Source organism: Zeus faber (assembly GCF_960531495.2).
Source record: "Zeus faber genome assembly, chromosome: 1".
NCBI classification, from domain to species: Eukaryota; Metazoa; Chordata; class Actinopteri; order Zeiformes; family Zeidae; genus Zeus; species Zeus faber.
Window position 1 is genome coordinate 13,835,203 of NC_137193.1, and position 15,838 is coordinate 13,851,040.

The 15,838-nt window shown below is 44.7% G+C and overlaps 1 protein-coding gene across 1 annotated transcript in view; it reads left to right on the plus strand.

Moving 5' to 3' along the window:
- Positions 1–12,706: 12,706 nt before the first annotated feature.
- Positions 12,707–15,838, plus strand: part of stt3b (STT3 oligosaccharyltransferase complex catalytic subunit B) — a 108,705-nt gene continuing 105,573 nt past the window's right edge. The window contains exon 1 of the mRNA XM_079998901.1: positions 12,707–13,018. Coding sequence (XP_079855027.1) covers positions 12,753–13,018 — 266 coding nt within the window. The 5' untranslated portion in view covers positions 12,707–12,752. The remainder of the gene's footprint in view (positions 13,019–15,838) is intronic.

Genomic DNA, 15,838 nt, shown 5'->3' on the forward strand with positions numbered 1-15,838 from the left:
ACCAGAAGAAGACCCCTTTTGGTATTAATCTTGACTTAGCCAAAGTCTCCCTCATCATTCTCACACATGGTTGCCATGGTATTTCCCACGAATCAATCAATGCTGCGGTGGGAATCAATGCTGAGCTTAAACAAAATCTTAAACTGAAGTGTGTGTGTGTGTGGGGGGGGGGGGGGGGGTTAATCCAAAAACACAACACCTTTCTTACTCCCTTTCTCCACCTCGATTTTCCACCCCGACCCCCATCATAAGGAAATCGAGACGCCGTCGTTAACCTATCATCATCAGCAGTAGGAGCAAAAGGGAGGCTTCTGGGGCCCCATGCTGCAGTTCACCCAGGAGCTGATCTGCCGTGGAGATTAGAGCGACAGGAAGACCTGCAGAGAGACCAAGCCGCAACGCTTCCTGTGGGAAACATCCTGCGCGAGTCGGTTTGCGACTCGTCGAGAACACGTTTTCAACCAAGGACCCTTCACATGAGAGAAAATCAACGCGTGTCCCAAAAAAGAATGTGATATTGGGCCTATTTCTCACACCGCTACGTGTGGGGGAAAAAAACACTCAGGGGAAATGTCTTCCAAATATTTGTATTGCACCATTTCAAAATACAGAATAAAATAATTAAAAAAAACAATGTGTTCAGTTCATTAACATTAATTGAATTGACAACCGTCATAGTAGCGACGCAAAATATCAAACAAATCAGAGAAACTGTAGAGACAGGAAGTCAAAGTAGATTTTATACACGTATAAATATTATATTTTTACACATTAAAAAAGGACACAAAAACTGAAAATAAATAAATAATTAATGTTTTTTTTATTCTCAGTCGACGGCTGTTTTTGCCTGAGTGGGTTCTATTTTCCTGGTGGGGAGAGACAGAGCGCTGTTAGCGCACGGTTTTGTTGCGATTTGCATTTGAACTCACTGGCGTGTGCAGCGACGGAGTGAGATCGATCAAAAAAAAATTGAAAATTAAAAAAAAAAAGGGCCGTGGCATTTGCAACAGGCAGGCCCTGTTCTCACCAACCCCACCCAAACGTTCACAGAAAAAGCTTGCGATGGCGATTTACCAGACAAAACGGAGCCGCAGATACTCTGAGGGGAACTTCGGAGGGAACCGGCTGCAAGATGGTTCCACGGCTCGTCCGCCCCGAGGCCCAGGTCGGACCACCGATAAGCGCGTCAGCAGGGCCCCGCTCCTCGCCCGGGACATTTTGAGCGTCAAACACTTCATTTTACCGTATTCCCGGTGAATATTTATGCACCAATTTGTGAATTTTCTGCATGAATTTATGGTGGAAATGTCTATATTTATGTAAGGGAAAGCTTCTTTAAAACAACACTACAATGGCCGCCTGCACAAGCACGCGTCCTGCACGACAGCGTTGACCGACAGATTGCGATGGCCGTCACGGCGCTCGTGTCGTTTTGGAACCCGCTTCCACCAATGAGCATCAGGGGCAGGTCGCTCGCCTGTGATTATCAGCAGCCAGAATGTTTGGGGGGGAAAAAAATTGGCACGGCCGGCCATCGCTTCGTCAAGTACTCAGCACTATTTTGAGGGGCGCTCGGCGAGCCCCGCGATCGTCCAACTTCTCCGCCCTGTCATTTTTAATTGACGACACCACCGATCCACTCAGTCCACCCTCCCATCGTGCTCCTCGGATAATCTTTAATTAGTTTAAGTTTTGGGGAATGAGCGCTTGGCAGTCGCGACGGCGACTGGAAGAGTCAGAAACCGTTGACAAGTGATTGAAGGTTTTTGGGGTTTTTTTGGCAGTTGGCGATGACGCAGCATACCGAAAATTACCCAGCATACATTTGGAGGCGATTCACTCGTCCGTCTGCATGTTGTAACGTTAACTGCGGGCGTGCAAATAAATCAGCCACTCGTGCAACACATTTCAAAATTATTGAATCATTTGAAGGGTTTTTATTCAAGTCATGGCGCAAATTGTTGTCAATTTACTATCAACCGTGACCGTCATTCCTACATTTGACTTTGGTGCTACAGTACAGCATACATAGAATTGAGTGCACTGATTGGAGGTATGGTGGTGCTTTAAAGGTGACATCGTATCAGAGCTCAAACCAATTATGTTAATACCTGTTATAGGCCTACTCTACTCCGTCCAGGGATTTGGCAGCCCATAGTAGGTCGGCCCTTCTGGCATTCGCCAAATTGCCAGATGGCCAATCCGTCACCGCTCATGTGGATCTCTGAGCCGCGATTCCACTTTCGGCAAACATGCCTCCAAAATCGTCCAAGGCCACGTGACCCTCTCTGCCATCTCTGGCGAGCCTCTGTCGGGGTCTTAGCGCCTCACATTGGGGGCCACTCGTCCAGACCGTCAAAGGCCCACTCGACCACCCGGACGTGAGTTCCCGGACTCTGGACGCCGGCTGTATGGATGGTTTTTCAGTTTCTTATTTTGAGTGTGTGCCAGGGAGCATCCAGGCCGGTGAGCAGCCTCTCCGTCACATGACCGAGCTGAGGCAACGGAGCGGGGGAATCGATTTGGGCGCGGCCAAAGTACGGGGACGCCCGCGACCGATCGCCGCCTCGTGCACCGAGGTCGTCCCCCGGGCGCCCGGATGGTTCTTCGGAGCGGGAAGAAGAAAAAAAAAAAAAAAAAACGCTGGCGAGGAAGGGAATATCCCCCCGCAGGCGGCCGCGCGGAATCAGCCGGGAACGGGGAAACGGTGGAAGATGTCTGAGGTGTGGATTCCAGATGAGTCTTCGCCAGGACGTCTGGCTTTGAATTCGCATCCCCCCCCACCCCAGAACACGACGGTGCCGATGACGGCTTTATGTTCTTTGTATTCGCCCCCGGTTTTCCCTCCTGCCGGCGACAGCCTCGACATCCCGGCTCTCCGCCCCCGAGTCTCCCGCGAGCTCGCCCCTGTTTCGAATATGGCCGCCGCCGGCTCCGCAAGGATTGCCGTCAAGTCTCAGTGTCGAGGGTGCGATATCTCATAAATCTGTCGCCTTCTGAATTGAGACGGCCAGGTTTTCGTGGACGCGGGAGCCGGGGGCTGTTTATCAGCCGGGAGACAGCTGGGAAATTGGGAAGCACACTACAAATTTTTATTTTTTATTTTTTTATTTTTTTTTACATCAAAATCACATTCCTTCGCGCCGCTCGGAAAAGAATCATCTCGGAACCAGAGCCGCGGAGCAGTTGATGGGATATCCATCACTCTGGAGTGGGGGGGGGGGGGGGGATCAAGGGCCTGGAGAGCGTAGAATTATACCCTCCGAGAAAAAGTGACGTCTCCCTTCAGTTGAAATCGGCAGATCTCTCCATAATTTACTTGTTTTCGGATCAATCTCTCTCTCTCTCTCTCTCTCTCGGGAGAGAGAAACAGACTTTGAACGGACGGGAACGGTCAGTGAAGGCGTTCAGCGTTCTGTATTGAGTCTCCGATCGATCTCGATGAATGTGACGGAATGTGAAATGTTTAAAGATCATTTTCTGTGTTTATAAGTGTTTATACGTTTTCCCGGCAACTGTCTCGGCCGGAGGGGGAAAAACAACACGTTTCTGCGTAGGTTTTGCGGGCGAGGCCCTTTTGAGGCTCTCAAACAGACTTTCTCAGTGCAATTACCGTGGTGATTGTGATAATTAGAAAGTCTGTTTAAAACGCAAAACGCTTCTCTCGCGGTGGTTGGCAAACAGATTCAAGGGCATATTTATCAAAAAGCATTGATTTATTTTCTTTTAATGTAGATTCTCCAATGAGGACATTTCTGGGCAAAATTGTTCTATTTTTCTTTCATTTAATTCCGATTTCCCTCACTGCTGATGCTGTGGGGGATTAAAAAAAAAAGAAAAGCTCATCGAATAAGATCGATTTCTCGTTAAAAAATGATATCAGCATTCGTATCATTTTGAGAATAGTGTAGGAGTGACTGAAGAAACCTAAAGGAGCAGCTGCAGCTTTTCAAACAAAGCAAAGACTTAAGGCGTCGCAAACCCCAAAACAGTGTCTGGCACACAGGGACCTTCACCATTGTTGACATTTACCAGTGCGTCACTGCTGCGCCAAAAGAATATTTTAAATTAGGACAGGCTCCAGCTTTGTGTCATTTCTAGCCACATTTAAATCGTTTTATGACAGTGTTTCCATCATTTCTTGGACAGGTACGGTGATAAATAAACCACGTAAGTTGGGAGACTGGTGGATAAACCCTTCAGCTGCCAAGACGATCAATCACATTGTGTTATTTAGGGGTGAACTGTTATGAGATTGAGCACATTCGGCAGAAAAAATTCTTTTTATTTTATGAGAATATGTTCACGAATCCCACTGGCCATCACAGTGGTATATGGCTTGGTAATTAGCAACTGCGAGATATTTAATATGTCCGAATATCCATACTTTTTCATGAAGTGATTTGCAGTTTTTGTTTTCCACAACTTGTCGTTATAAAAAAGTATGACCTACAGAAATTAAGGACATTTGAGGGAGTTTGTTTGAAAAAATCTTTTTCAGTTATGTTCTCATGTCATACTTTCCATTACTATTCTATATGTATCGTCCAATGTAATGGAACTAAACACTGATCAGCCACAACATTAAAACCACTGACAGGCCAAGTGAATAACATTGCTCTTCTTGTTCCAATGGTATATGTCAAGGGGTTGGATGTATTAGGCAGCAACTGAACAGTCAGTTGTTGAAGTTGTTGGTTGGAAGCAGGAAAAATGGTCAAGCGTAAGGATCTGAGCCACTTTGACAAGGACCAAATTGTGATGGCTAGACGACTGGGTCAGAGCGCCTCCAAAACGACAGGTCTTGTGGGGTGTTCCCGGTATGCAGTGGTTAGTACCGACCAAAAGTGGTCCAAGGAAGGACAACCAGTGCATCGGCGACAGGGTCATATAGATTATAAAAAAATACATATAGATTGCGGACTAAAGGGCATGGTCAAGCCCCGGCTGCGGACGACAGCACGGTTCCCTTCCCCGCGGGAAAGGGAAGGGAAATTTCTTAATGTTTGTCTGTCTTGCAGAGGGGGTCGGCCCACGGCGCGTCAGCAGCGGAACGCCATTCCTCCTGCGCCCGAGACGATGATCACCTTCATTATAATTGTTATCACCATTTGTGGCCGGCGTACCTTATTGTGTTAGGTGACAAAACTCTTGCCATGTTGGCGCACCACAGCCAGAAAGACTCCGTCTCCCTCCCCAAACCCTTACCTGTGGGCGGAGACACCCACAATAGATTATAAATACACATTCATAAGCAGATATTAGACGGATGGGTAGATAGATAGCTACAAAGATGGACAGATAGAAAGATACTTTATTCATTCCTGGATGGAAATTGCAGTGCAACAGCAGCTCACATAAAAATAGACAACAACACATTTATATAAATGAAAAATGTAATGAAAGGCAATAAATAATAAAAAAGAAACTTAGAATAATATAAAAATCATAATAAACAACATTATAATAAAATAATCTATCAATAAATAGAATGTATTGCTGTAGTAATAGCACAGGGTCTAGTTTATTTGTTTTTAGGTATTTGTAACAGTCTTCAGGTTTCTGTGCAATGCATCACAATTTGCAAAAGTGTCTTACTGTAAATCTCATCTGGTTCATTTTGTTTACGAATAGTGGCATGTCAGTCAAGCAGGAACAGCTGAGTACTTAGGGTCAAATTTGTTCGTTTTTTTGCTAATTTCAGCTCCTTATGTGGATCAATTTGGACGAAACGTCAACCACGAGATGTTTGTGACATACTGGTTCAAACAAGTGTCAACCGTGTTTGTAGCTTCGGCCGTTCTTCTGTTTCAAATAGTCTGAGAATTTCCTCGAACTCTGCAAGCTGGACTCCCAATAATAATAATAATAATAATAATAATAATAATAAAAATAATTATATTATAATAATTATAACAAATATAGCTGCAGGCAGCAATACACGGGGTCCAGTTTAGTTGTGTTGGGTGCGTTATACAGTTTGCTGGGTTCTCTGAAACGCAGCACGATTTTCCGAGGTTTAACGTAACGCAGCTTGGGCTCCCACCGGTCTGTCGTCTCCTGGTTGCTCGTCTCGTTTCTTCAGTATTTCGTTGTTTTAATATTGGGACTGACCTTGACGACTGGATTTTTGGACAATGGCCTCTTTAATGTTTTAGATCTTCAGTTTAATAGATTATTTGTCGATATTGTGACTTTAACATTAATTTGTAATTAGAATTATTATAGAATAATCACTCAAGATCACACTTTCTGTGTGACGCTTTTTTGCCTTTTCATTACAGTTTGTAAAGTGTTTATACATGTTTATAACCAAAATAAAGTATTTGTTTTAATTTGAAACAATATGTTGTCATTGTTAAAACTTACCTTGCTGCATTGAAGTACATCCAGAGTTTCTGTGACGGTAGATGTTGTGTGTTGAACACGTCAACTATGATGTCTTTATGTCGATTTACGATGGCAGTGTAATTTACGTATTTCTTGAGTCAAGTTGAGTTCAGTTTTTTAGTTGGATTACATTTTCAGTAGGTTCCATTTCCATGAAATACAACAAACAATGTGATTTTTCTGTGGGAAATTACCATTGCACAGCTTCTATTTTTCCGACGCCATCTTGGATTTTGAACTCATCACTGAGTCAGAGGACATTTCAAGAGTTATTTTCTATTCATTTTTTCATTAAACCGGCAAAGAAATGGTAACCACAGATTTAAAATATCAATCCAACAGAACTACCAGGTAAGAAGCGACAAACTGTATATAAATATACATGTATATACGTAATCAATAGTTTGGTAACGTTTAACACAAACCTACAAAGTGACTGATTCCATGGCGCACACTGAACACGGTCCAATCTCTTTCATTTTAGAATTAGAATTAATTTAGAACTCGACTTGTGACGTGTCAGATAAGCAAGAAAAGCTCCTTGTGACATAGCAGTTAAAAAGACACCTCAACCGTGTTCATACCTTATGCCAAAGTATGTCTTCCAGATAGTTTTAGCCGGGTTGGACATATATTGGCGTCAGACGTACTGGCACGACGGTCTTAAAATTGCTCAAAATTTGGTCGGTTTTCCGCTAATATCTGCTCAGTATGTTGGATTGATTTGGATGAAACTACGAGACGTTCATGCCACCGCGGTTTCAACAGGACTGTGTGTGTGTGTGTGTTATGCTAAATTTGGTTTTCCACATGTTTTAGGCTTCAAAATTCAGAGAATTTTCGGATAGGTGAGTGTACATGACTTATCCCCATTGGTACTGGTGTAAAAGGTCGGTATTATGTATTATGTATTGTGCTGAGAAGAACTAGAGGAGGGACCAGAGGAACCAAAGGAGGAACTAGAGGAAGAACCAAGAGGAGGAATCAGAGGAGGAACAAGAGGAACCAGAGAATGAACCAGAGGAGGGCCCAGATGAAACAGTGGAACGAGAGGACGAACCAGAGGAAGAACCAGAGGAACTAGAGGAACCAAAGGAAGGAGCAGAGAAGGGACCAGAGGATGAACCAGAGGACGAACCAGAGGATGAACCAGAGGAGGGACCAGATGAAACAGAGGAACGAGAGGACGAACTGAAAAGTACGATGTGCTACCTTGACTGCATTATTCGGCTCTACTTTTCAATGCGAGTCAGCCTTTTCCCACATGAAGATTATTAAGTCCAAATACCGTTCCACCATGACTGATGATCATTTGGAAGCCTGCTTGAGGCTGGCTACCAGCAGCTACTGTCTGCACTGTCTGAGACCATAAATGTATTTAATTGCATTGTGCCTTAAGGGTTCTTGCAGTGATGCAAGGTACGCCATCATATACTGTATATATAAAGAATCAGAGGAAGCTATCAGAGGAAGAACCAGAGGAAGAGCAAGAGGAGGGACCAGAAGAACCAGAGGAACCAGAGGAGTACCCGCTCGGTCAAGGAAGGAGACCCTCCTGATGACAGATTCTTTCCTGCAGGATGGAGTCGGGGACTCCGGCCGCATTGTGATTAATGCTTCATCTCAGTGTCCTGTCTTTACTTGTCAAACTCTGAATCATAAATCATAGGGTCTCATGCTGCAAGTGTCACTTTCATGGCCCTAAACACTGTTGTCATTGGGATCACTGGAGGAAAATCTATCTGGGGACATTTTTCTGACAAGTTCCGATGTGGCCTCATTGGTTAGGCCAACTAGGCCCATGTTTAACTGTCTTGGCACAAACAGATAAACAGTTCAGAGCAGATGGATATTACAGCTTGTTTAGACACCTAGTGCAGTGCAGCTCATTCTCCAGGAACCGCTTCATCATCTTCTTACTGCGGATTGGATCAATGACAGGCTCTACGGAGTCTTTAAAGCTTTATTTTCTTACCACGGTATCCAACTGTGCAATGTCCCCGTAATAGCTTGTACATCAAGATGATAAGGTGACGACGCGGCGGCAGATTATCAGCGTGAAGAAGAGATGCGAGGGGAATAGAGCAACAATAACAACTTCACTATTGTGCTCCAAGGCAAAGCGTGTGTGTGATCCGGCACGCATGAGGTGTTTTCATTATTACATCTGTAATTCCCTTGCACACCTTCTTCTTATTATTTCTTCGTTTGGTATTGTGATGCCTATATGTTCGGGTGATATCTCCAGCGCTAGAAGGCACTGAACGCCATTGTGGGAAGAAAACACCATGATGGATTTTTCAGCCGGATCGGGCCCAGTGCTATATTGTAACTTCTCTCATACAGACAGGGGTAACTGCTTTGTTCCGCTTTTACGTAACAGTGTGCACGGCCGAGTGAGTGATTTCAGATGATTGCATATCCCTGGAGAACGCGCTGAATCCCGTCAATACAGCGAGCGTGGGGATATCCGTGGCAGCTGTGACTCAAAGTGCACATTATCCTCAATAAGCTGTCAATGTAGGGGAAAAAATTACAAAGTAATACATGTTTTTGTGACATGTTATACACTCTGAGACACACACACGCACGCACGCACACACACACACACACACACACACACACACACACACACACACACACACACACACACACACCACACACATACACACTGGAGCAGAGATTGAGAGAGAGAGATATACATAACAATAGGCAATGACAATCAAATAAAATGATAATGCAATAAAAATATAATAAAATGGCAATCCACAATAAATCTAAAGCTGTACAGAAAAAGTGAAAAATTGGCAACATGCAATTAACATAAAAAGTATAATAAACAAGAAAAAGTACAATTCAGTATAAGGTAAACAGTAAAGGTAAACAGACCTGTGTTATTTCACGGTAAGGGGGCGTGGCGATTGCCAACGCTAGTGTAGTGAATACTGACAGACTGCGTGGATGAGACTGAGAACGGTGAAGTGATGAAATGTATATAGTGTATATAGTATATACAGTAAAGTGTATATTGTGTACAATGTGTATATAATATATATAGTATATATAGTGTATATAATATATAAAGTATATATAGTATATATAGTGTATATAATATATATAATTTTATTTCACGGTAAAGGGTTAGGGTGCGGTTAGGGTGCGAACGCTAGTGCAGTGAATACTGACAGACTGCCGGAACGAGACTGAGACTGAGAACGGTGATGAGTTGAGATGTACATAGTGTATATAGTGTAATGCATAGTGTATATACTGTATATAATATATATAGTATATACAGTGTATATAGTGCATATAGTGTATATAATATATATAGTATATATAGTATATATAGTGTATATTTTGTATATAGTGTATATAGTGTATAAAGGGTGATGCGTGATGAGATGCTTGATGCTGAGACGTGCAGTATACAATACAGACTGGTCAGAGAGCTGGTCGTCCGAACGGTCGTTAAACAGGTAGGTTGTCAAGCTAGGAGTACCTGTATATACAAAAAAGGCAAAAGAGCACATGATTTCATCACACCTGACACACTCTGAGACACACAAACACTGGTGCAGGGTAAGGAGGAGGAGAAAGAAGAAGAAGAGGGTTGTCTGGGGATTCTACATGACTGGCCTTTGGCAAAGTAAAGCAGACATGGGGAGAATGCCGAGAGTAATCTTTTGCGGTTCTGCACTGATCTGGGCAACGAAAACAAAAAAAACAAAGAAAAAGACAAACAAAGCCTTGAGTCTGTCCCTGGGGACGGAGCGAAATAAAGCTGTAAAATAAAAGCCAGCTCATTTTGGCTGGCTTTCACATGCCTCCGGAGTCGGAGGTAAGGGGTGGAGGGGTAATGGGTGGAGGTGTTGGTGGGGTTTAAACGGATCTTGATGAATGAGCAGCGGTGTGGAGGAGTTTCTGTGTCAGAGTGTATGCGGAGGCAAATTATTTTCATGGCCTGGTATTTCTGGTTCTCCTTGCATTCAGTGCTTTTGTGTGTGTGTGTGTGTGTGTGTGTGTGTCTGTGTGTGTGTGTTTGTGTGTGTGTGTGTGTGTGTGTGGGTGTGTGTGTGTGTGTGTGTGTGTGTGTGTGTGTCCTTGCAGGGATTCTCTGCAATCTCTGCTTTAAGCCCTGGCCGTCACACCCTTCTTCCACGCCATCTATTCCCCAAGATGCCAGCCATGTTTATTAACGTCCTTTTCGTCTTGGCTTTCATTTTTCTTCTCTTCACCCCCCTCCCCCCATCCGTGTATTCTTATCTCGCTTGGATGTTTTATTCTCTTATCTCCTATCTCGTAGTTGAAATCCGCAGCACCATTAACCAGGCCCAAGCTAAAAGGGCCAATCGAGGTCTATACACACGTAAAAAAAGAAAAGGTACATTTTGGCATTTCCGTCAACTGATATACGATAAACTTCTAAATGATGTGGGTGCAAAGTTTGAATTTGAGCTGAGGTCACAATTTAAAAAAATCTGTTCCTTGGGCCTGGTACATTTCCATACAAGGAATTTGGAACAGACCAGTAGCATAAAAAAAAAAAAAGCTTAAACAAATAACACCATGCATACAGAATATACCAAATGCTCTCTATGCACTAGATAAAAAAAAATATTAATTACACAAAAAGCAATGGCAGCGGCCAAGTGGCTCAGGATAAGTAGGGATGTAAGTATTGACTGGGCAAAAATATCAGTATGTATATAATTGGATTATTTGGTCTTAAAGGTGATATAGGGTCATTCATTGCTTGTAAGTACTTCACCTTCCTCCCCAGATAAATAAATAATAATGAAAATAAAAAAAAGAGTAAATCTCCCAATCCAGTGTATTCCTGACTTGGGGGGGGGGGGGGGGGGGGGGGGTTTATAAGAGTATAGTTTTTTCGTGTGTGTTAACAGGATGATGAATGCAGGCTCTGGTCTTGGCCCCAGTCCGGAACGTCCAAGGTGCAACCGATTCAGAAAGATATATATATATATATATATATAGATATTTATTTAAGGAAGGTGGTGGCAGGTGTGTGTGAAAAAACAGTTGTTTTTCTCAGTATAGGGTTACTTTCTGTACTGTTCTCGTTATATTCGCTTGTGAGGAGCTGACTGATCCTCCCTCCTACGCAGCCACCTTCAGACGCCCCCAGCCAGCGCCGTATTTATAGTCAACGGGAGACGCGACTCCGTCTCACGGCGATCGAACCCTCCGCCCCGACCGGCTTCAACCGCGGGAACCGGCGAGACCCCATTGGACGGCCCCGCGGTCGGTCAGGGCAGCGCCGCGCCCCGATTGGCCGCCGGATGTCCTGCGCTCAGCGGCGCTGGGGCCCCGCCCCGTTGTACCTGTCGCTCTCTCAGTGGCTGGCGCGGGGCTTCCCGGGGCCCCGCCCACCTCGTCACCCTCCACCGGCGTCCCGTCCGCCGTGGTGGTGGGAGGTTCGACTCCCTCTTTCGGATTCGGCTCCTGGCGGATCCACGCGGGTCAAAAAAAAAAAAAAAAAAAAGAATAATACAAAAATAAGATGGAAGTTGACAGATGAAAAGAGTCGTTCGGTTTTCCGACGCTTTCCGTTCGTTCGGTTCCGTCTGTCGTGGGTGTGACGAACGGGCGAGCGCCGGGGGGGGGGGGGGGGGGGGGGGGCGGGTCGGCCGCCGCGAATGGGATTCTCACAAGAATCTTTACGTTCTGTCGCAGTTGTTTTGGGGCGGATCCCCAGGGATATTTATTTATTTATTTATTTATTTTCCTGTATTCTCTCGGTATTATTTAATTTTTTTTTTTTGAAAAAGAAATGCAAAGTGTGTGAATCGAAAAAAATGATGAATTCCTGCCGAAACGATTTTTTAAAATACACGTTTTAATAATAATAATAATGATAATAATAAAAAAAAACACCTATGACTTCTGATGCTACTCATTCGGAGAGGAGGTTGAGTTGACATTGCGATGCGCGGTATTTATTTGGGTCTAATGCAAAATGTGTAACTCAGTCACTCCCAATACGAAATGATCCAAATCCCTTCGCCGTTGATAAAACCCTTCAAAACGTCACCGCCGGAGTGACCCGATCCCCGACTCATTTGGACGGTCCGTTCGCTGCGAGCGAATCGTTCGTGACTCTCGCGTCACCAGTCCGGTAGCGGCTGATTTTTTTTTTTCCTCTTCCCGGCGGCGTGAGTGTGCGTTTGGGATGTAAACGCCTGGTTTTTCCCCCGCTGTAGCAATTTGGACTTGAACCGGAGACCCGCTCGGTATCGACGGAGGAGGAACGACAGCGACACCGGGGCAATTGGACTGAGGTGGAGGAGGAGGAGGAGCGTGGCGGGAAGATCCACTGACACCGCGCACACCGCTCAGTAATGGCGGACCACCACCACCACATCGCCGCGGACGGGAGGCACAGAGCGGCCGCGATCGCCGGCGGCGCGGCGCCACACGGAAGCAGCCGCGGACCCGGGGGAGGTGGAGCCGGCAAGGGAGGTCTGTCGGGCGGACTGAGTCAGCCGGCGGGCTGGCAGTCCCTGCTCTCCTTCACCATCCTGTTCCTGGCCTGGCTGGCCGGGTTCAGCTCCAGACTCTTCGCCGTGATCCGGTTCGAGAGCATCATCCACGAGTTCGACCCCTGGTAAGAAAGACGGATAGTTCATCCATACCGGAAGGGAGCCTCTTGCTTACAGAGGCTCTCATACAAAACAATAAGCATTAAGAATAAAACGTAGGAAAACAATCAACTAATTAAAATAAATAAATAAATAAAAACAAACGGCAACATACAACAAACCTTAAAAAAATGGCTACCTAGTTCGAAAGGTGGCAATATTACAATAGCCCAAAAAAAGAGGACACACATGCAATATTAAAAATAAAAACGGCAACATACGTGAATCTAAAACCATTTACAATAAACGTCTGTGTCGACAATCCACACGCATTGTGTATGTGCGTTGGTGGAACGCATGGCTCTACCAACAGAACGGAGCATTACAGTAACACAACATGGCAGAAGCTGAGGGTTTTACAATGCCGCTGTCTGGCTCTGCTCGCCCCGGCCAAGCAGCCAGAGGAAGAGGAGTCGTACAGCATGTTTGCAACAGCAGAAAAGACCCCCTGCGGCTCGCCTTGATTTTGACTTTTGGCTTTCCTCCACACCGGTCATTCAAAGGGGGGTGGGGGGGGGGGGTCTCCTGATGTCTCCAGATGTCTCCATTAACGCGCCGATCCGGCGACCACGCACACACCAAGCCCTGGCTGCGGCTGTCCTGCAACTTCCTGTAGATTTGAATGAATGGGCCTGGTGCTTGGTGGAGCGCAGAGGAGGAGACGTAGGAGGGGAATGTGCTAGCGTGCCCCTTTCCCAACGCACGTGGAAACCCATTTTCTGCGGAAATGCGAAGATATTACTGCCGTGGTGGGATCGGTGCCCCTCGCGGTTTCATTTCTGCTTACGATTTGATCGACAAGATACAGGGAGCGTCTTAATTGCGGGGCTGCAGCTCAGCCCCTCTGCTATTAAATCTGGTGGAGATCTCTCTATTTACGCGCAAACCGCAGCCACGGTATGTGAGACGGCTGCTCATAGTATTATGACAAAGGGGAGATTATAAACCGGGCTCACGGATCCGATCTGGTCCTGCCTGTCTGTCGTCGCCAGGCAGGATTATTTCGCCCTGGGAACTGTCACGGTCCAGTATTGCAGTTTGTCTGCAATAGACCACTGTGTCTCCCTCCGTCCCATTGAGATAAACCGCAGCACAGATGCATTCATGAATTATTTGCAAGGACAGGTGCCCACTCACGGAGAGATTGTTCACAGCGGCCTGCATTATTAGGACTATTCTCCACATTCAAATGCCCAGGCATTTGGGTGAAAATGAGATGACACATTTTTCTGCACGCTTCAAAAATGACAAGTTGTGTCTGTCTCAATATGATCCCAATCGGCCAGGTCACAATTGAATCAAACATGTTTTATTTTACCGGGGCTAGATTTTACCAAATACTTTGGTCTGTGTGCGCGTATCAAAGCCTCAAATGGCAACAGCATTTTTTTGTTTTAAACTTTTTCAACAGCCAATGAGATAATGCGCCTGCACGTTGGGGAGGCCAAAGAAAGCGGCAAGTGAGCGAGTGGGGACTTCTGAAATGGCGGAGCGACCTGTGGAATAGTGTCGACTCATGATGGTCTGATTAGTACATAATGTCAGCGCAAACAACCACAGTAGCGTGCTGTTTGGCATCCATGTTTGTTTTGGTGTGTGACTCGCGGGAAGATACATTCTCGCGAGTGTGGGAATACCGCAAAACTCAGTTTGTCTGTTTTCCCTCTTTCGATTTGTGCTCCTCAAAGACAGCAGTTATGTGTATGCACTGAAGAGACTGAAAATCTGTAGATGTCAGTTGTTAAAAGTGCGCTGCTCAATCTTATCATTGTTGTTCAGGATTAGAGAAAAATAATGTAACGTGGCCCCGGCCTAAAGCTGTTTCTAATACATGGAGAGGAGCTGTTAAGTCTGCAAAACTTAGGGCCTAAGTTTCTCTTCTGTAAAAGCATCATCGTCTTTGTTTAATGTAGTGCAGGGCGATAAAACGATAATGATTATTATTGTGATCAGAGTTTCCGTTAGAACAAATTGATGCTGGTCAACGTGTCGTGGAAGATTTCAATTTCAACGGGAGAGAGTCCAGTCAAATATTATGTGTTTATTGAGCTTACAAACAATTGATAAGCAGGTTATATAGAGAATGACCTCATGAATGCATTAGGATTTATAATATTTTTTATTGAATATTTATAATAGGTCCCGTCAGTTGACGCTATTTTACAAATAAATACATAGAAATTACAAATATTACTACTTGAAATCGAGTAATTTCCGTTTGTGAACAATAAGTAACAAGTGCAGTCGCTTTAATTAACATTTCATTTAAATAAAATTTTGATTAAAAACAAAATAAATATGGCAAGTAGGTATAATAAATAATAAAGTTTGCGGTGTTGTCCATCTTCTTCTGCACGTCTCGTCGACATATTTTACACAATGAATATTTACCGTCTCCTTTGGGTCGGAACTTAAATATTCAAAACCAACGATACTTCATCTTTCTGCTTCTCCTCAGAGTTCTAGACGCTGGCTCCTTGTGTACTGTGTTGACAAGGGCAACTCGTCCATGAGGGAAGGGGCGGGGCTTAGTTCTATATCGACAAACGTGATTGGTCAGAGGTGAACGTCAGCTTTAGATCGTCCAAACCGATTGGTTTTCCGTTACAACTTCCCGAGCGCGGAAATTGACAGATGTGCGGAATTTTTTTAATCAAAATTATCTACCCAACACTAATTCAAATTGTGCTTGAAAGGAATTATTTTCACCAGACCTTATGACCGGAGACATTTAATTTATGTCGGACTTCAACAGATTTTCCCGGTCAAAACCTCAATGTCGAAAT